This window comes from Lutra lutra, chromosome 5 (genome assembly GCF_902655055.1).
Source record: "Lutra lutra chromosome 5, mLutLut1.2, whole genome shotgun sequence".
NCBI lineage: Eukaryota > Metazoa > Chordata > Mammalia > Carnivora > Mustelidae > Lutra > Lutra lutra.
Genome location: NC_062282.1, coordinates 84,268,235 through 84,289,543, shown reverse-complemented (window position 1 = coordinate 84,289,543; position 21,309 = coordinate 84,268,235). Strand labels below are relative to the sequence as shown.

The window sequence follows — 21,309 nt, the reverse complement described above, 5'->3', positions numbered from 1 at the left end:
TCAAAGTGAATAAATAAAAATCTTTAAAAAAAAAAAAAAAGTAGATCTTCCAGCCCCAGTCAAACCTTTGGATGACTGCAACCTTGGCCAACATTTGACTGTAATCTCAAGACCCCACTGGCTAGAACCACCTGGTCAAGTTGCTCCCACACACCTAACCCACAGAAACTGTGAGGAATAATAAATGGTTATTGTTTGAGGCCACTAAGTTTGGGGGTAGCTTCTTAGGCATAATTGATAAAAAATATAAAAATCCAAGTGGGGATGTCAAGTAGACAGTTTGATCTGTGAGTCTGGAGTTCATAAGAAAGATTGGGTCTGGTGTTAAAGATTGAGGATTCATCAGCATGTATATTTTGTTTAAAACCATAGGCCTGGATAAGATCATCTAGGAAGTGACTATATCTAGAAGGGCCATTAGGGCATTCCCCTATTTAGAAAGTCAACTGAGAAGGCATGGCCATGAGACAGGAGAACAGAGAGAAAAGAAATAGGTCTCAGAAAAGATGGAGTTTTCAACAGTGTCATATGTATACGTATAGTTCTTGGATCAAGGAAAATGAAGATAAGGAATTGACCACTGAATTTGGCAGCGTGGAAATCACTGATGTCCTGGATAGTTCCATGGAGTGGAGGAAATGAACGCCTGACTGGAACAGGTTCAGGAAAGGAATTAGAGATAGTAAGACAGTTCTCATGAAGGGTTTTATTGTAAAAGGGAGTGGAACAATGGTGGTACTAGATGGCATTGTGAGATAGAGAAGATAGGGTTAGCTTGCATTTTGTTCTGTTTTTCTTTCACTTCTTTGCTTGCTTGCATTAGGTAAGATGATATGTATGGATTCAGATGAGTATGATGTAATGAAGAAAGAAAATCTGATGATGTGAGAGGTGAGGTGAGCAACTGCAACAATAAAATCTCTTAGTAGGAAAAAAGAGCGGGACTTAGTGTACAAGTGTTCGGTAGGTCTTAATTGGTGCTCTGATTGTTCATAATATGTCAAGAAAAGAACACCTGTTGATGGAGGTAGGAAATGTAACTCATGGATGTTCTTTACTGATAGCTTCTGTGTTTTCAGTGAATTAAGAAGAAATCATTAGTTGAATGTGAGGAGGGGATCCTGGATGTTTGGGAAGAGAGGAGTGAGGACAAAGCATCTTTGGTTTCTCAACCGTTTCAAGGTCCTTCCCACCTCAGGGCCTTTCTGGTCCTTTTGCCTGGAACTCTTTTCCATACATATTTGCATGGTTAACTTTTTCTTGTCAGCTCAAATCCACCTCCTTAGGAAGGCCTAACCAGACCATCCCATCTAAAATGACACCTCACGGGGCACCTGGGTGGCTCAGTGGATTAAGCCTCTGCCTTCGGCTCAGGTCATGGTCTCAGGGTCCTGGGTTTGAGCCCCACATCTGCCTCAGCATCCCTGCTGAGCGGAGAGCCTGCTTCCCCCTTTCTCTCTGCCTGACTCTCTGCCTACTTGTGATCTCTGTGTCAAATAAATAAATAAAATCTTTAAAAAAAATAAAATAAAATAACACCTCACTTCCCTCCTCTGGTTATTTTCTATCACATAATTCTGTTTTATCTTCCTCAGAGCATTTTTCATAGTCTGAAATTTTTCATTTATTTATTTTCTCTACCTCATCCTAACTAGAATATAAATTTTCATTAAGTCAAGAATTTTGTCCTCCTTTTTCCTTAGCACTGAAAACAAACCTGATAGGTAAAAAATGCTGAGTAAATATTTAAAAAAAATTTTTTTAAAGATTTTATTTATTTATTTGACAGAGACCACAAGTAGGCAGAGAGGCAGGAAGGGAAGCAGGCTCCCCACTGAGCAGAGAGCCCAATTTGGGGCTCGATCCCAGAGGATCCCAGGACCCTGGGATCATGACCTGAGCTGAAGGCAGAGGCTTTAACCCACTGAGCCACCCAGGCGCCCCTTGTTTAAAGATTTTTAAAATGTATTTGTTGGAAAGAGAGCATGCACAAGTGTGGGGAGCAGCAAGCAGAGGAAGCAGAGGAAGAAGCAGGCTCCCTGCTGAGCAAGGACCCAATGTGGGACTCGATTTAAGACCGTGGGATAACGACCTGAGCTGAAGGCAGACGCTTAACCAACTGAGCCACCCAGGTGTCCCAATCCTCAGTAAATATTAATAAATGACTAATACAACATTACAGCAATATTACCAAATAAGTACTATCCTAAAGGGGTCAAGTGATTGGCCCAGGGTCACACAACAAGTTTGGAATAGAGGTGATGGAAGGGGTTCATGATTCAAAGCCAGGCAATCTAACACTAGAGCCTGCATTCTCAGATGCTATATGGAAGAACATCTAGAAAAAGATACTGACTTCTGGACACTAAGATGTTGAGAGCTTGACAAAAAAAAAAAAAAAAAAAAAAAAAGCAGGCCTATGGTTGTGCCCCCAATTTACATAGTTCAGAGCAGTCCCATTTCATTGATACTATAAAATAGGGATCTTAAATGTCATAAATGTGCAAAACAAATTTTCAAAACATAGTCCTTCGTGGGCACCTGGGTGGCTTAGTTGGCTAACCATCCGACTCTTGATTTCCACTTGGGTCATGATCTCCTATTCCTGAGATGATGCTCTGCATCAGGCTACTGCTGGGCATAGGGTCTACTTGAGATTCTCTCCCTCTGTCTCCATCTGCCCCTCCCCCCCAACTCACTCGTGCTCTCTTGCTTTCTTCAAAAAAAAAGTATATATATAAATATATGTGGTCCTCAAAATTGGAATCTCATTAATTAATAATTGTTTATATTTATTAATAATTTTTAAATTAATTTGTATTTTTGTATTAATTTGTATTTAGTTTGTATTAATTAATAATTGTTTGTTCCTTTGCTTTTTCTTCTCCTTTTCTTTCTTCCTTTCTTCCTTCCTTCCTTCCTTTCATTCCTTAAGGAGCCCTAGGACTGCTCCACAATGATGATGGTGAAGGTGGTGACAATTTGAATAGGTAGGCTATTTAGGAACTACAAGCAGTGTTTTGATGACTCAGGTGTCACGTTTCCCATACGAGCCCATGACACAGCTGGCAATGCTTTGTGGAATGTTGACAAGATGGCAGGCTGAAGCTTGTGGTTCCTGAGTCTGGATTGGTATAGCACGAGTGAGTGATTGCTAATTCCTGAGAATTACAGGTATCACCACTTCAGGAGAAATCTAGGGAACAGAAGTTTCTAAAAATTTTAGTACCTATGAAGTGCAACTTCTCTAATTCGGGTACATTTGTCTTAATATCTAAGTCTCCCTAATTAACATGGCTACACGTTCTTAGCTCATGTCAGTCAGATTTAGAATTTCCCTTTATTATTTCCTTTTGAGCTGCTATAACAAAATACCACAGGCTGGGTGTCTTATAAACAATAGAAGTTTATTTCTCATAGTTTCAGAAACTAGGTGTGAGATCAGGGTGCCAGCATGTCTGGTGAAGGCCCTCTTCTGGGTCCTACATTTTTGTTTGTTTACTCACAAAGTGGAAGTGGGTGTTGAGCTTGTGGGTTATCTTTTCGTTTGTTTTATTTTGTTCAGGTTCTTTTTTTTTTTTTTAAAGATTTTATTTATTTCTTTTAGACAGAGAGTGGAGAGAGGGGCAGAGAAAGAGGGAGAGGAAATCTCAAACAGATCCCCTGACGAGCTTGGAGCCTGATGTGGGGCTTGATCCTAGGACCCTGAGGCCATGACCTGAGCTGAAACCATGAGTCGGATGCTCAAGCAACAGAGCCACCCAGGCACCCCTGGATTCTCTTTTATAAGAGCACTAATCCCATTCATAAGGGCTCCATCCTCCCAAACTAAGCACTTCCCAAAGGTTCTACCTCTTAATACCTTCAGACTGGGCATTGGGATTTCAACATATAAAGTTTGACACAAACATTCAGACCCAGCACTGATCAAACTGGCTTCCAGTATTCTCCACTTCTATTTCTTCCTTCCTTCCTTCTCTTTAGCTTAAAATCCTTGAACATTCTCTTGCTATGAACCAGGCACTGGACTAATCAGCTTGCTTGGTGTAGCTCATTTTATTCTCACAGCAAGCTCAAGAGCTAGGTATTATCATTATCCACATTATACACCTGAGGTTCTAGAGTCCCAGGGTTGAAGGAGCATGAGACAGAGCCTCAATTTAGACCCAGGCATCTTACTCCAAATCCTTTGACCACAACCACCACACACTCTTCCTCTGCTGCCCATTCACTGTCAAAGGCTGCACACAGAGCAACTCCAGGAACAGCTAATCCCAGAAGTCCTAGAATGATTCTTCATTCTTCTCTTCATACTCATTGCTTTTATCATTACAAAAAAAAAAAAAAAAAGTCCATTCACCATTCAGAAAGTATAAAAATTAAGATAGAATACTAGTATAGAGGTTTAAAAAAGCTTTTTTTTTAAAGCATTTTTTTTTTGGTAAAGATATTTATTTATTTATTTATTTGACAGAGAGAGTGAGATCACAAGTAGGCAGAGAGGCAGGCAGAAAGGGAGGGGAAGCAGGCTCCCTGCCGAGCAGATAGCTTGATGCGGGGCTTGATCCCAGGATCCTGAGACCATGACCTGAGCCGAAGGCAGACGCTTAACCCAGTGAGCCACCCAGGTGCCCCTTGAAAACCATTTTTAAACCAAAAAAAAAAAAAAAAAGAGGTTTGAAAAATCATTTTAAAAATAAAAGGTGTCTGATAGGATAGGGAAGTAACCGTATTTGTTGAATGCTGCACACCTGTAGAATAGAAGTATTAAAAGAAGTGCCCAGGGACGCCTGGGTGGCTCAGTTGGTTAAGCAGCTGCCTTCGGCTCAGGTCATGATCCCAGCGTCCTGGGATCGAGTCCCACATCGGGCTCCTTGCTTGGCGGGGAGCCTGCTTCTCCCTCTGCCTCTGCCTGCCATTCTGTCTACCTGTGCTCGCTCGCTCTCCTCTCTCTCTGACAAATAAATAAAATCTTTAAAAAAAAAAAAAAAAAAGAAGTGCCCACAATTACTTCCTCTGACTCTGTAATCTCAAGATAGGGAAGTCAGGTACATATGCATGAAAAACAAACACAAAGAGACTCAGGGACAAGCTAAAGGTAATTATAGTTTTATGGATCTAAATTGAGATGTGGTGATTCAGTTGAATTTACTAGAGTGACTGGTGGGGTGAGTTTGGACAAAAAAAATTTAAAAAACAAAACAAGAGGAGGCGAGTTCTGTTGTGGAGTTTTGAAGAATGAGCAGATTGGTCCGACAGTTGGAGAAGATGTATCATACTACTCTATGGTGATAAGTAGCTCAGTTAGGTTAGGGAAGAGATTAATATAGAGAACAAGTAACCTTTTCTGTTTTTAATCAGACTAATATGTATAGACCAATTTTCCTCAAATAATAATAAAATAGCTGACATCTTAAAGTTCTTACTATATGCCAGGTGTATACATATATAAGTATATATGGTTTATATACATATTATTATATTACATATTATTATATTACATATTATTATAATACATATTATATACATATTATTTCTTTAAGCCTCATAGCGATCCTATGAGGTACTTATTTTTATGACCCTTGTTTAACAAAGTGGTTAATTGAATCACCTGAGGTCACCCAGCTAATAAAATGATGAACCCGGTCTGATTCAGAGCCTGAATTCTTTTCCACTATGCTACCTTTCTAAGTTCATTTATCTAGAAAGGTTATTCCATATGGCATAGCAAAGAATTGACAGTTCTCAATTAAAAAGCTGTATTACTAAGGTGTAATAAATTTCTTTCTCTAAATATCTTGAATCTGTTTACCTTTCTCTACGTTGACTGCCATCACCATAATCTAAAATGTATTCACCCGGGCGCCTGGGTGGCTCAGTGGTTAAAGCCTCTGCCTTCGGCTCAGGTCATGATCTCAGGGTCCTGGAATCGAGTTCTGCATCGGGCTCTCTGCTCAGCAGGGAGCCTGCCTCCTCCTCCTGTCTCTCTCTGCCTGCCTCTTTGCCTACTTGTGATCTGTCAAATAAAAAAAAAAAATCTTAAAAAAAAAATGTATTCACCTCTTAGCTGGACAATTGCAGAAGCCTCCTTCTTCCACTTTTGCTTTCTTCCAATCCTTCTTCAGAATGAACTCTATAATACATGGGACCATGTCCCTTCCTTGCTTAAAACACTTCCATGGGCCTGCATCTTCCATTTGCTTCAATGTTTGCCTCTTCCGCTAGACTGCAATCGCTGTGAAGAAGGTGACTGCACCTGTCTTGTTCAAGTGTTGTCTTTCCAGGGGTGTCTGGCTAGTGCAGTTGGAGGAGCAAGCGACTCCTGATCTCAGGATAGTGGGTTCAAGCCCCATGCTGGGTGTAGAGATTACTTAATAAACTTTAAAAAAAGTAGTGCATCTCCAGCCCCTACTGCCTTGTACATAGTAGAAGCTACACACATTTTTGTTGAAAGAATGGAATCCAAATGACCCTTTTTAAAAAAAAAGTATATTACTCATTTACATAGGAAATGGGTTATTAGGGGATAGGAGACGGAACATTTATTTATTTATTTTTAAAGATTATTTATTTATTTATTTATTTGACAGAGAGAGATCACAAGTAGGCAGAGAGGCAAGCAGAGAGAGAGAGAGGAGGAAGAAGGCTCCCTGCTGAGCAGAGAGCCCCATGCAGGACTCAATCCCAGGACCCTGAGGTCATAACTTGAGCCAAAGGCAGAGGCTTAACCCACTGAGCCACCCAGGTTCCCCATGGGTATGGGACATTTAAATAGGGGATAGATTTTTCATAGTTTTTAATCATGTAATGCCTATTTATTTTCTTTGACGTCTCATGCCCTTTAGCCTGTAGGCTCCATAAGGTCAGGAACCATGTCTGTCTTGTTCCCTACTGTATCCTAGCTCTACGTCAGGTTCACGGGAGGTAACCAATGAATATCTATTGTATTAATAATTTCAATTACCAGTGTGAATTGAAAGCTGATGAATCAAAGATGACAGTACTGATAAAGGCAGAATTGGAACAGGAAACTATAACCATAGTTATGGGAGCTGTGGAGGATGAGGATTCTTTTATTCATTCAGTAAATGTTCATAAGGCCCCTACTATGTGCCAGACTCTGCTAGGTAGCCTCTGCTGTCATGTAGCTTCCAGTCTAGTGATAAATAAACAGGCAGTTAAAATTCAATGAGGGATGCTTTGGTGGCTCAGTCGGTTGAGTGTCCAACTCTTGATTTTTGCTTAGGTCAAGAACTCAGGGTGGTGAGATCAAGCCCTGCCTCAGCCCCAAGCTCAGCAGGATGCTTCAGATTCTCTCTCTCCCTCTTCCTTTGCACCCCTCTTCTGCCCCCTGTGAAGGTGCATGTGCTCTCTCTGTGTCTCTCAAATAAATACTTGTTTTTTAAAAAAAAAAAATAGGTGGAGAAACTTCCCAAGGGAAGGCAGGAAGTGTGTGCTTCAGGGAACATTTAGGAGGGGAGGACATTTAACCCAGACTTGGGCTGTTAGGAAGTATATGTCTAAATTGTTAGTAGCTAAAGTATGAAGATATGATGGAGAAAAGTGATGGAGAGTACGTGTGTGTGTTAGAGCTCAAAGGCAAAAGAGTTACTGGTAGTTTCTCCATAGCCTGTTTCCTTGTTCACATCCTTTCATGCAAAAAATTTTATTTATTTTTTTGAAAAATTTTATTTAGTTATTTGAGAGAGAGAACGAACGCACATGCAGAGCAGGGGGGAGAGGCAGAGGGAGAGGGAGAGGGAGAAGAAGACTCCCTGCTGAGTTTGGAGCCCTATAGGGGACTCAGTCTCAGGACCCTGACATCATGACCTGAGCCAAAGGCAGACACTTAATGGACTGAGCCACCCAAGGGCCCCTCGTGCAACAAATTTTATCAAGTCCATACCATGTGCCAGGCATTATTAAGCTATTATTAAACTTTTGTCTCATAATTAGTTGTTGAAAAATATAAATATACATATACACATATAATTTTAAAGTAATTAAATTTATTAAAGTTTTTATTTAAATTTTTTTTTCTTTCCCTTAGTCCTTTAGGAAGACACATTTCTGGGCTTGGCGCTGCACCTGTCCCCGGTAACGGCTTTGTAAATGTTTTATAAATGTTTACTGAATAAATAAATGCACGTACCTAATCTGACCTCAGAAAGTAAAAACTTTGGATCATTGCTTGTCAATTCCTTTTTCTTCCTATGGTGGAAATGTTCTGCATCTGCGCTGTCCAATGATACCGTAACCACTAGCCACACGGACTATCCAGCACTTGAAAAGTGGCTAGTGCGATTAAAGAACTCAGTTTTAAATTTTACTGGATTTTAATTTAAACGTGAATAACCACATGTGACTCGTGAATATCGTATTGGACCCCTCAGTCTTAGATGCTAGTACAGTTGAATAGTGTGAGCTTGGCACTGAAACTCGGTAGGTTTCAAGCTTCCGCGCTTAAAAACAGAGATTGTTAATAAATGGTTATAAAATGTCTGGATTCCGGGCTGTTGAATGCCACCGAGAGTAGTAAATATCTGTGCACAGTGGCAAGCCATAATTAGCGTCTCAGTCACTGAAGACTAATAAACCTTGCATTCTGGCATCCGGACAGACGTCCAACCCAGCGCCGCAGGGTGAAAAGGTTGAAGGTCGGGGAACTCAACCTTAGCCAGGGCGCGCTCTTGGCAGCCTGCAATCCCGAACAGCCTCATGGACTTTGTAGTTCAACATGCCAGTGACATCACTACCTGTGTGTCACCATAGCGTGGCCCATTGCGACAATTTCCGGTAGCCTGTTGCTCTCTGGGAATTGTAGTCAATAGATGTCTGCTGGACTTGGGGTCTAGCTGTCTGGAAACTACAATTCCCGGCGGCCTCCGCGATGCACGACGCAGTAGTTCTCAGTGAGTGGGCGATTGCCTCATCAGGTGTTAAGTGTGTGCTTCAGTGTCGTGGGAGGCCTTTCTGCCCCCCAAACGGAAGGGAAAGGTGGTAATCTCTGCTTTGACAGGATCACCGAGGTCACTGTCGTGGGCTTGCAGAGTTGGCTGGGCGGTGCCATGGCGGTGAGTTCTGGCGGGAAGAGAGTTGGCTCAGCCCGGCGGTGGAACCTGGCTGAGCTGTCGGCTTTTTCCAGAAGCTAGGGGCTCCATGTGGTAGACGTTGTCCTGAAGGGAAAAATCCTTCTCTAAAGAACGGGAATGCCTTGACCCCACGCTACGGATGTGGATGTTGTGCGGATGTGCCTTTTCTTCCTAGCTGTTGAGCCAGGAACTGATGTCTTCAACTTTACATCCTACTTAATTTTATGTGTGTTGATTTCACCGAAGTGTCTAAAACCTATTTGGAGAGAGAGGAGTAGGTAACCTTATTCCTCCTTTTAGCAAAAAATTATTGAGCGCTTCCCCGTAAAAGAGTCACAGATCTCTACATTCATGGTGTTTTCATGTGTCTGTGAGAGTTAACATAATAAAATATGTCAGGTGCCCATAAGTGCTATAGAGAAAAAAAAAAAAAAGAACAGGAAGGGGGAGACCATTGAGTGTGAGTGGGGTAGGGTTGTAGTTTTAAAAAGGTGATCAAGAAAGCCTTTGCTAAGAAGGTGGCATTGTGGCAAAAAGGAGGTAAGGGAGCAAGCCAGGCAGCTATATGGAGGAAAAGATTCGCAGGCAGAAGCAACAGTATTAGTGAAAAGCTAACGGACTGAGCCACCTGGGTTCCCAGAATATGGACAACTCTTGAGGAATTTTATAAAGGAGAGTAGAGGAGTGGGGTAATAGGTGAAAGTCAGAAGGGGACTTTCCCTCCCTTTTTTAATGGTGGAAGAAATTACACAATGCTTCTATGTTTATGGGAATTACCCTGTAGAAAGGAAAAATTGATGTGCTGTTCCAGAATAGAGTAGAGGGGTTGAGATCAGATGCATCAGTGGAGGGGTTAAGCAGGACTACACTCATTGTGTAATAGGAAAGAAGACAGATTGGGTACACATGCATGTGGGTAAGCAGATGTGATGAGGAAGACTGAAAATTTTCTGTTCGCTTCTGTTTTCTCATTGAATTAAGAGGCAAGATTACCGGCTGCAAGTAAGGATGGGAGACGAAATGTTGGAGGCTTGAGAGAGAGGCTTGTTTGGGACATTGCTGTCAGTAGAACTTCCTGTGATGAAAAGTTCTGTATCTGCACTAATTTGGTAGCCACTAGCCACATGGCTCTTTAGCACTTAAAATGTGGCTGGTGCAACTGAAGGACTGAATTTTAAAATTAAATTTTAAAATTAAAAATTTAAAATTTTAAAATTAAAATAACTTTAAAATTAAAAAGTTACATGTGGGGGCACCTGGGTGGCTCAGTGTAACTTTTTTTAAAAAAAAAAGTTACATGTGACTAGTGGCTACTGTATTGGACAGTATACACATTAAAGCTTGAGAAGCACTAGTCTAGAAGGAGTTAGTAGGTTGATTTCAGAAAGTAGTATTGCTGGGCACACTTGACATTAGTGGACATGAATTTAAATTGAGGCCAGTCAGCATGGTTGAATTCCTATCTCCTGCCGCTTTCAGCTGCCTGCTTGAAGGAAAAGAGCAGGTGCCTAGGAGGGTTGGAATTTTGCCATGCAGGAATGGTAAAGAGAATAGTGAAGGAGTGATTATATAGATGGATTTAAGGGATGGAAATAAGGATTTGGGGTGGGAGGGACCTAAGGATTAGTGAAAAAAGGTCATGATCAATAGGTCCTGTTGGGGTTGAAGAATTATTGGAGTTGGAATTCTAGCAGAGTTAAGACCAATAATATCAATAAGTAACATTTCTTTTTTTTTTTAAAGTTTTTTTTTTTTTAAGATTTTATTTATTTATTTGACAGAGAGAGATCACAAGTAGATGGAGAGGCAGGCAGAGAGAGAGAGAGAGGGAAGCAGGCACCCTGCTGAGCAGAGAGCCTGATGCGGGACTCGATCCCAGGACCCTGAGATCATGACCTGAGCCGAAGGCAGCGGCTTAATCTACTGAGCCACCCAGGCGCCCCAATAAGTAACATTTCTTATGTGTCATGCTTTGTGTTTAGCATTTTTTGGGAATTGTCTCATTGAGTCTTCACACTAATCTACTTGAGTTAGGCACTCTTATTTGCAGTTTATAAATGAAGAGACCCGGGCTTAGATTGCTTAATGAACAGGTCCAATTTCTCATAACTAGGGCATGAAGAAAGTGGATTAGAAGTCAAAGAGATTGACTTACTTCTCAGTCACTATGTTACCCTGCTTTTCAGGAAAATATGTGCCTTCTGAGTCCTGGTCCAGGGCTTTTTCTTCTAGAACATGTTGCTTGATGACTCCTCACCAGCTCCACTCCCCCACGGTGATATCCTTAGCTAATGTGGAATTTGCAGGTTTTTCTCTTTTTTTGGTGTTAATGGGAATGGCTTTTCAGTTTGAAAGATTTTAATACACTCTTTTCTTCTTTTTAAGTTCTATATATGGAAACTGGCAACATTTCTGGTAGATATGATTGTTTTACTTTATTCACTTCTTTTTAAAAAAATTTTTAAAGATTTTTATTTATTTATTTGACAGAGATCACAAGCAGGCAGAGAGGCAGGCAGAGAGAGAGGGGGAAGTAGGCTTCCCACTGAACAGAGAGCCCTACGCGGGGTTCGATCCCAGGACCCCGAGATCATGACTCGAGCCGAAGGCAGAGGCCTAACCCCCTGAGCCACCCAGGCGCTCTGACTTTATTCACTTCTTGTCCTCTGAAAATATTCAGGTTTTGCACTGTCATGATATGGGACAGACATTAAAGTTTGTTTTATTGGAAGAATCCAACAAGAACTCCCTTTAGAAAGAATAAGTAATAATAAAAATAACAAAATGTACTGATTGCTTATTCTGTGCCATGCATTAGTGTTTTACATAATTTTTCAACAAAACAACCCTGTAAAATAGGTGCTGTTATTTTTTTTTTTTTAAGATTTTATTTATTTATTTGACAGACAGAGATCACAAGTAGGCAGAGAGGCAGGCAGAGAGAGAGAGAGGAGGAAGCAGGCTCCCTGCAGAGCAGAAAGCCCGACGTGGGGCTCGATCCCAGGACCCCGGGATCATGACCTGAGCCGAAGGCAGAGGCTTTAACCCACTGAGCCACCCAGGCGCCCCAATAGGTGCTGTTATTATCCCCGTTTTACTGGTGTGGAAAATAAGGCATCAAATCTACTCAGAGGAGGAATTAGAATTCATTTGATCCCATTCTGGAGCCCATTCTCTTAATCTTTGTGCTACCGTGCTACGCCCAGTTGTAAGCTAATTTGAAAATTTCTTTTGCAAACCCTCCCATAAAGAAAGTTTTCTCTTTGCAGTGGAAATCTTACCAGTACTGAAGTGTGTAAGACAAAGAGCATGTGATAGCATGGATAGAATATTAGTTTTTATTTTAGAATTGAGTATATAAACACCAAACTATAATTTTCTTTATATCAGAATAGTATTTATTTTTTAGAGCTTTTGACAGTTTTAATTCTTCTAATTATATATCAGACTTCTAGGGGTTGCGATATAATAAACATAATAGCCAACTTAAAAAAAATACTGTTTTTAAACTTGCATCTGCAAAGTTTAAATAGTGAACAAAACAGATAATAATAGTACTAAGTATTCCGTATACTCATCACCCAACTTCAATAATTGGCAGTTCAGGGCCATCTTGTGTCATATATCCCTCCCTTGTATCCTGTCCCTGCACCCCTCAGGATTTTTTAGGGAAGTTCCAGGCATCATATCTACATGTTTGACATATTTTAGTATAAGGTTTTTACATCAATACATAGTTTAGTTAGTTTTTTTTTTTTTTAAAGATTTTATTTATTTATTTGTCAGAGAGAGAGAGGGAGAGAGAGCGAGCACAGGCAGACAGAATGGCAGGCAGAGGCAGAGGGAGAAGCAGGTTCCCTGACGAACAAGGAGCCCGATGCGGGACTTGATCCCAGCACGCTGGGATCATGACCTGAGCCGAAGGCAGCTGCTTAACCAACTGAGCCACCCAGGCGTCCCAGTTTTTTTTTTTTTTTTAAAGATTTTATTTATTTATTTGACAGAGAGATCACAAATAGGCGGACAGAGAGGAAGGGAAGCAGGCTCCCCGCTGAGCAGAGAGCCCGATGGGGGGCTCTATCCCAGTACCCTGGGATCATGACCTGAGCCGAAGGCAGAGGCTTTAACCCACTGAGCAACCCAGGCGCCCCTTAGTTAGTTTTTTTAATGTAATGATAACTTTCCTTAAAACATAACCCCAATGCCATTTTCTTTTCTTTTCTCTTTTTTTAAAGAGTTTATTTATTTATTTGATAGAGAGAGAGAGATCACAAGTACACAGAGAGGCAGGCAGAGAGAGGAGGAAGCAGGCTCCCTGCTGAGGAGAGAGCCTGACATGGGGCTCAATCCCAGGACCCCGAGATCATGACCTGAACTGAAGGCAGAGGCTTAACCCACTGAGCCACCCAGGCGCCCCCCAAGGCCATTTTCATACCTAATAAAAATCACATGGTGTTTAGATGTCTCTCTCTCTCTCTCTTTTTTTAAGATTTTATTTATTTATTTGACAGACAGAGATCACAAGTAGGCAGAGAGGCAGGCAGAGAGAGAGGAAGGGAAGCAGGCTCCCTTTTGAGTAGAGAGCCTGATGTGGAGCTCAATCCCAGGACCCTGGGACCATGACCTGCACTGCAGGCAGAGGCTTTAACCCACTGAGCCACCCAGGCGGCCCTCCAGATGTCTCTTTGTGGTATTTTTTTTTTTTTTAAGATTTTATTTATTTATTTGACAGACAGAGATCACAAGACAAGAGCTAGAAGATGGCCAGAGTCCCAGGAGAAAGCAGAAACAGAAGTCAGAAGTTGGGGGTTTTTGTCCTGCTTGATCAATTGCTGACACCACGACCTCAGAGCTTCCGATTTATTATCTTTGAAATGATAACTGTTGGTCTGCCCACTTCTTAGGGTTGTTGTTAAGATCAAAAAAGTTAATATTCATTGAAGTTTTAAGCTGCAGGATACTATGAATATAGGAAAGAGTTATTACCTAGTTTAGGGGTGATTTTGTCCCCCTGAGAAAGTTTGGTCTGGAGACTGTTTGGATTGTCACAAGCGGTGGGTGTGCTGCTGGCATCTAGTGGCTAGAAGCCAGGAGTGCTTCTAAGAATCTTACAGTACACAAGACAAAAACACAAAAAATTATTTAGCTTAAGCTGTCAATAGTGCCAATGTTTAGAAACTGATCTTGGCAAATAACCTTTTAACTAATTATTATAATCAGTTGTTTAGCTAAATAGCCACTGAAGAAATTAAGGCTCGGGGGGGTGGGGTTATGGATATTGGGGAGGGTATGTGCTATGGTGAGTGCTGTGAAGTGTGTAAACCTGGCAATTCGCAGACCTATTATTACCCCTGGGGATAAAAATATATGTTTATGAAAAATAAAATAAAAAAAAAAAGAAATTAAGGCTCAGATTGATAAAGGGATTTCCCAAGGTTATACAACAAATTGGTGCTGGGGCCAAAATCAGATTTCATTACAATTGACTTTGATGTTTTGAGGAGCAACTTTTTTTCTGAGAAGCAGAAACCTCAAAGAAGAGTTTTTGTGTATTTAGTGTGATCAAAACAATGAAAAGAAACATGTAGTTCTTTTTTTTTTTAAGGTTTTATTTATTTATTTGACAGAGATCACAAGCAGGCAAAGAGGAAGACAGAGAGAGAGGGAAGCAGGCTCCCTGCTGAGTAGAGAGCCCGATGTGGGGCTCCATCCTAGGACCCTGCGATCATGACCTGAGCCGAAGGCAGAGGCTTTAACCCACTGAACCACCCAGGCGCCCCAGAAACATGTAGTTCTAAATAAAATTTGTGAAGACTTTTGCTTTCATGTTTTTCTTTAAAGTGGGTAACATGGTCATTTTTAAGGAGAAAATATTTGTCCTGTAACTTCTTTGTCTGTGGCATTGTACTTGGTGCTGAGGTGACCATGAAAGTTCTGGAAGTTGCTGTCTGCTGTCAACTGGGTAAATGTCTTAGGAATCATTTGGTTGCATTCAGTGGAAGCCAACTCAGGTTGGTTAAAGAGGAATTTAGTAACGATATAGTAGGATTTCTTGTCATTCATGACTATCGGGTGGAAGGTACAACTAGGCTTCGCGAGCTACGCTGCGTTGGTATAAAGGCAAGTATGTTAATATTATATTTATAATAGTATATGTATTTGCTAAATACATATATTAAATATGTTAAAGTTTTATTAATATATTAATATTAACATTAATCTGAAATAATAAAAATATTAAATGTATTAAAGTTTCTTCAACCTTAAAGTTTGCTTTTTATTTCTGATTTTAAAATAAATTAAAATATTTTTGTGAGTCCCTATAGCCTAGAGAGTTTAAGGAATTTGTCTAGGGTTCTATGGGAAACCTATAGACAAAGGGTTCTGTAGGCAACCTAGGCACTTTATTTACAGGTTAAGTCAACTGTTAGGAGTTGTACAGGCTGTTTTTTATTTTTTTTTTAATTTTTAATTTTAAGATTTTATTTTTAAGTAATCTTTACACCCAACATAGGGCTTGAACTCCCGACCCCGTGGTCAAGAGTCACATGCCCTACAGGCTGAGTCACCCCACTACCCTGGAGTTGGTAGGCTGTTGTTGTAAGGGCTAGGTGGAATCTTCTGCCCAAAACTCCTTTGCTGGAACATAGGTCCAATCTACCCAGTAATTAATCTGGAAACAGAAGAGTACCTAATGCACTACCTTAAATAAGACTGGGCATTTGTTGTTGAGGAAGAAAGAGAAGGAACAGGTATTGGGTAGGTGACCTGCTGTCTCTGCCATAGCTTCTTTTCAGATGGTAGTCTTTGTATATTATTATTGAAAACCAGTTTGCCCGTATAGAAGTAGAGAGGCTTGTAACTTACAGGTTACTTATTAGGAGGAGGGTTTTGTAGTAAGAAGGAGCAAAGGATGAGGGTCTGAATGAAGGTGGCTAGCCACAAAAATTGAAAGGAGTGAATAGATGAAGGCCTTTATTCTTTCCTGGAAAAGGAAATCACCATATGCAACCACACTTACTTCTGTGGAAATTCTTGGGAAAGAGTCCAAATTGCTTAGTACCTTGATTCACATGTGCACCTAGTTCCTAGACTGTTATTTTTTTTTATGGCCATAATATGCAAAAGCGGGCAGTGTATTATTATTCACTTCTCTTTTAAAATTTAAATATTCAACAGATATTTGTTGAGAACCTGCTATAAGCTAGACCTTGAGGGTATAATGAGATACAAGTTACTAGTCCCCAGCATGACCAAGCTCTAGTAGTCCTGTGAGGAAGACAGACAGATACCAGTACCACTGTGTGATTCGTGCTAGCATAGGGGAAATATTGGTAGGTAGGAACATATTAAGAAGGGCATATCATGACCTCTTGGTGACCAGTGCAGGTGATTAGCTGAGACCTGAAGGATGAGAGAGCAAGCTAAAATGATTGGGGAGGCATGAGGGCAGAGAAAATACTATGAACAGAGAGGCTCAGGTGAAGGAAGGAGCTTGGCACTTTTGGGAAAATGCAGATGCCTTGATGGGCCTGTAGTGGGGGAATAAAAGAAAGGGGAGGAGGGTGGGATCTGGCAGAGATCAGACAAGAAGGGCCTGGAGTGCCAGATTTTACAGACTAGACTTTATCCTGACAGCTGCAGAGAATCTCTGAAAGGGAATTGACTTGATCAGATTTGTGTTTTGATAACATTTCCACTTACAGCAATTACGATCCGGTCAGGATTTATAGAAACAAAAAATTTCCTTGTCACTTTCATTTTCCTTTGGTTACTGGAGAAACTTGTTATGTCCCTGATTTTTTTTTTTAAGATTTTTTTTTTTTTTTTTTAATTAAACTCTACACCCAATGGAGGGCTTGAACTCACAACTCCAAGATCAGGAGTTGCATGCGCCACTGACTGAGCCAGCCAGGTACCCCCATAACTTTGCAAGTATGGAATTCTTTCTCATTTCCTCTTTACCTTTGTAGCAGCGTCCTTCACCTCCTTATAAGCTGACTTTTCATCTTTCTGTTGCTTGTCCTTGTCCTCTATCTTAAACATGCTTGAAAAATAGTAAATCATTCTTTGGTTTAAAATGTAGGGACCTGGGGCACTTGGGTGGCTCAGTTGGTTAAGTGTCTGCCTTTGGCTCAGTTCATGATTCTGGGATCCTGGGATAGAACCCCTCTATGGGGCTCCCTACTCAGCGGGGAGCCTGCTTCTTCCTCTCCCTCTTCTGCTCCCTATTTGGGTATGCACTCTTTCTCTCTGTCAAATAAATAAATAAAATCTTTAAGAAAAATTCAGCAGCTTTTAAAAAAATTTAGGGAACTGAAAATAGTAAAACAGTTGACAACTTTATAGTAGATTTCTACTAAATTTAAATTTTAGTACTGTTATTTTTATTACATAATACACAAAGTATATTTAAGATTGTTATTGGAGAAATAGTGTTAAGGTTGGGGTTTTTTTTTGACTGCACAGAATTCCTTTTTGCAAAGTGCTCAAATTGTGTAACCATTTAGAAAATAACCAGGAATCCAGTATATCTGTGATATGACTAGAAAGCATTTTGTTTTTTAAGTAAACGCTACATCCAGTGTGGGGCTTGAACGCATGACCCCTAGATCGAGTCACATGCTCTACTGACTGAGCCAGCCAGATGCCCCACTTTTTTTTAAGTAATTAAAATATATGTATAAATATATATATATATATATATATTTTAAAGATTTTATTTATTTATTTGACAGAGAGAAATCACAAGTAAGCAGAGAGGCAGGCAGAGAGAGAGGAGGAAGCAGGCTCCCTGCTGAGCAGAAAGCCCGATGTGGGGCTCGAACCCAGGACCTGGGATCATGACCTGAGCCGAAGGCAGCGGCTTAACCCACTGAGCCACCCAGGCGCCCCTATAAATATATATTTAAGTAAGCTCTCTGTCCAGTGTGGGGCTTGAACTCACAACTCTTAAGATCAAGAGTTGCATGCTCTACTGATTGAGCCAGCCAGGCACCCCATTGGGAAACATTTTTTAAATTGTTTGAAAGGAGAGAGGGAGGCACGATTAAAGGAGACTGAGTTGTAGGTGTTAAGGGACTTGGCAAGGTCACCTGTTGGGTAGGTTGTAAAAGTATGAGTAGAGTCCAGGGGCGCCTGGCTGGCCCAGTGAGTGGAGCATGCGACTCTTATCTCGGGGTTGTAAGTTTGAACTCCATGTTGGGTGTAGAGATTTTTCAGAAAGAAAACAACAAAAAAACCCCCAAACTTAAAAAAAAAAATATGAGTAGGGGCGCCTGGGTGGCTCAGTCATTAAGCAACTGCCTTTGGGTCAGGTCATGATCCCAGGGTCCTGGGATTGAGCCCTTCATCGGGCTCCCTGCTCTGTGGGAAGCCCGCTTCTCCCTCTCCTACTACCCCTGCTTGTGTTCCCTCTCTTGCTGCCTCTATCAAATAGATAAATAAAACCTCTAAATAAAAGTACGAGTAGAACCCAGATATTTTCTCATTTGAAAATGCTGCAGAGGAGCGCCTGGGTGGCTCAGGGGGTGAAAGCCTCTGCCTTCGGCTCAGGTCATGGTCCCATGGTCCCAGGGTCCTGGGATTGAGCCCCGCATCAGGCTCTCTGCTCAGCAAGGAGCCTGCTTCCCTTCCTCTCTCTCTGGCTGCCTCTCTGCCTACCTGTGATCTCTGTCTGTCAAATAAATAAATAAATAAAATCTTAAAAAAAAAAAGGAAATGCTGCAGAATCTGGAAATGTTAGCATATAAGAAGGGGAAGAAAACCTGATTTCGCTCAAAGTAACTTTATGCCATAAAATAAAATTTTGGAAACGAAATATAAGTTTCAAAACAGAATTAGATTTGTGGATGGTCCATTGGTATTCGGCTTTCACACTTGCCTGTTCTGTGAATGTTTATTCCACTCCAGCTTTGGCGTACTTGGTTTTAACAGCTAATTTTTTCCCCCTAGAATCAAAACTGAGAAAGAAGCTCTAACCTTCCTTTTTTTCAGAGATAGGGTGATCATGCATGTGCTTTGCTTTCGGTTTCCGTTGAAACTGGGATGATGATACCAGTGTTGCTGTGTGGATCTGATATTAGTAGAGATATGCTTGCTATTCTCTGTTTCATTTTAACTTCACATTAATAGTCTATTAACCATTTGGAGAGAAGTTCTTCATCAGTTTCCTTGAGGGGGGAAAAAAAAACATATAGATGACTAATCCTCCCTTAGCATCTTCCCACTGGGTCTCAGCATCCTTCTTTGGTGGGCATAATTGCAGCTTGCCAGCGTGTACTGCTCCATCCTGTACTTTTCTAAGTATTTATACATTTTAACTAAATAGGAGCAGTATCTGTTTGACAACCGACTCTGTTTTAGCATCTGATTTTTCGACTCTGTTTGAGTAATCTGATTTTTAAAAAGTGTTTCAGAGCTTTTTATATATTTAAGTAATTCATTAACCATCCCTTTGTGGTTTAGTGTGGACAGATAGTGATAACCCTAATTTTTAATCATGTTTAAAATTCAAGATAACCGTGGAAAAATTGCCTCTCAGTAAACAGCTTAGTTCTGTGGAGCCCACTTTTTTTTAAAGCAAGCCTGTCAAAGTATAGAGTGAATAATTCTTTCTCTTTTGTGTCCAACAGGAAAGAAAAGGAACAGCCAAAGTAGACTTTTTGAAGAAGATTGAGAAAGAAATCCAACAGAAATGGGATACTGAGAAAGTGTTTGAGGTCAATGCATCTAATGTAGAGAACCAGACTAGGTGAGTAATACTTTGTGAAGTTCTGCACCTTGTGTTTCCAAAACCATTGGCTGCAGAAACCACTTTGTGGAAATGATAAGGCAGATTGTATTTATAATGTCTGAAACAGGCTGAAGGAGGTAACTTCTACGTCTGCATTTGAAATGAGGATCCTCTTTCCTTTGGAATCTTTTTTTATTTTTTTTAATTTTTTTTTAAAGATTTTATTTATTTATTTGACAGACAGAGATCACAAGCAGGCAGAGAGGCAGGCAGAGAACGAGAGGAGGAAACAGGCTCCCCGCTGAGCAGAGAGCCTGATGTGGGGCTTGATCCCAGAACCCTGGAATCATGTCCTGAGCGGAAGGCAGAGGCCTCTACCCGCTGAGCCACCTAGGCACCCCTGGAAATCTTTATTTATTTATTTATTTAATTAATTTTAATTAATTAATTAATTAATTTAATTTATTTGACAGAGAGAGATCACGAGTAGGCAGAGAGGCAGGCAGAGAGGCAGGCAAAGAGAGAGGAAGGGAAGCAGGCTCCACGCTGAGCAGAGAGCCCTATGCGGGACTTGATCCCAGGATCCTGAGATCATGACCTGGGCCGAAGGCAGAGGTTTAACCCACTGAGCCACCCAGGCACCCCTGGAATTCTTTTTTTAAATCCATTTTTAATTTTTTTATTTTGAAAGTGAGCATGGGGCACGTGGTTGGTGCATTTGGTTAAGCGTCCAACTCTTGATTTCAGTTCGGGTCATGATCTCAGGGTTGTGAAATTGAGCTCCACATTGGTCTTCCTCAGAGTCTGCTTGAGATCCTCTCTTTCCCTCTCTTCTGCCCCTCCCTCTGTGCTTGTGCTCTATCTCTCTCTCTCTCAAATGAATGAACGAATGAATGAATGAAATATTTAGAAAAAAAAATAAAGTGAGTTCTATGCCCATTGTGGGACTTGAACTCACAACCCGGAGATCAAGTGTCCACATGCTCTACCGGTTGAGCCAGGCAGGTGCCCCTTCCCTAGAATTCTTTTTTTTTTTTTTTTTTTAAGATTTTATTTATTTACTTGATAGAGATCACAAGTAGGCAGAGAGGCAGGCAGAGAGAGAGGGGGGAAGCAGGCTCCCCGCTGAGCAGAGAGCCTGATGTGAGGCTCGATCCCAAGACCCTGAGATCATGACCTGAGCTGAAGGCAGAGGCTTAACCCACTGAGCCGCCCAGGCGCCCCTCCCACAGAATTCTTAAAGGACTTTTTCTACATAAAGTTTTTTTTTTTTAACTTATATTTTTTGTGTTTAGACAAAGGAGAGTGTTTTCAAGTTTTGTCTTTGATGACTGATGAAATCATTCTATTAGAGATTCATATTCTAGTGATGATTATCTCCAGAGACACAAAGTATAAATTTTGAAGGGTTTCTCTATTTGAAGGTCTTAGTTCAAAAATACTATATTGCCTTGATGTTAAGCATCAGTTTTAAGACAGTCC

General features: G+C 40.9%; 1 protein-coding gene across 2 annotated transcripts in view; it reads left to right on the top strand.

Annotated features, from left to right (window-relative positions):
- Nucleotides 1-8,909: 8,909 nt before the first annotated feature.
- LARS1 (leucyl-tRNA synthetase 1) overlaps nt 8,910-21,309 on the top strand; it is a 72,238-nt gene continuing 59,838 nt past the window's right edge. The window contains exons 1-2 of one of the 2 annotated variants that reach the window (XM_047729727.1): nt 8,910-9,074; nt 19,727-19,845. In XM_047729727.1, coding sequence (XP_047585683.1) covers nt 9,069-9,074; nt 19,727-19,845 — 125 coding nt within the window. In that variant the 5' untranslated portion in view covers nt 8,910-9,068. Of the gene's footprint in view, nt 9,075-11,379; nt 11,399-19,726; nt 19,846-21,309 lie in introns of those variants that run through there. The other variant, XM_047729726.1, reaches the window with a different exon arrangement.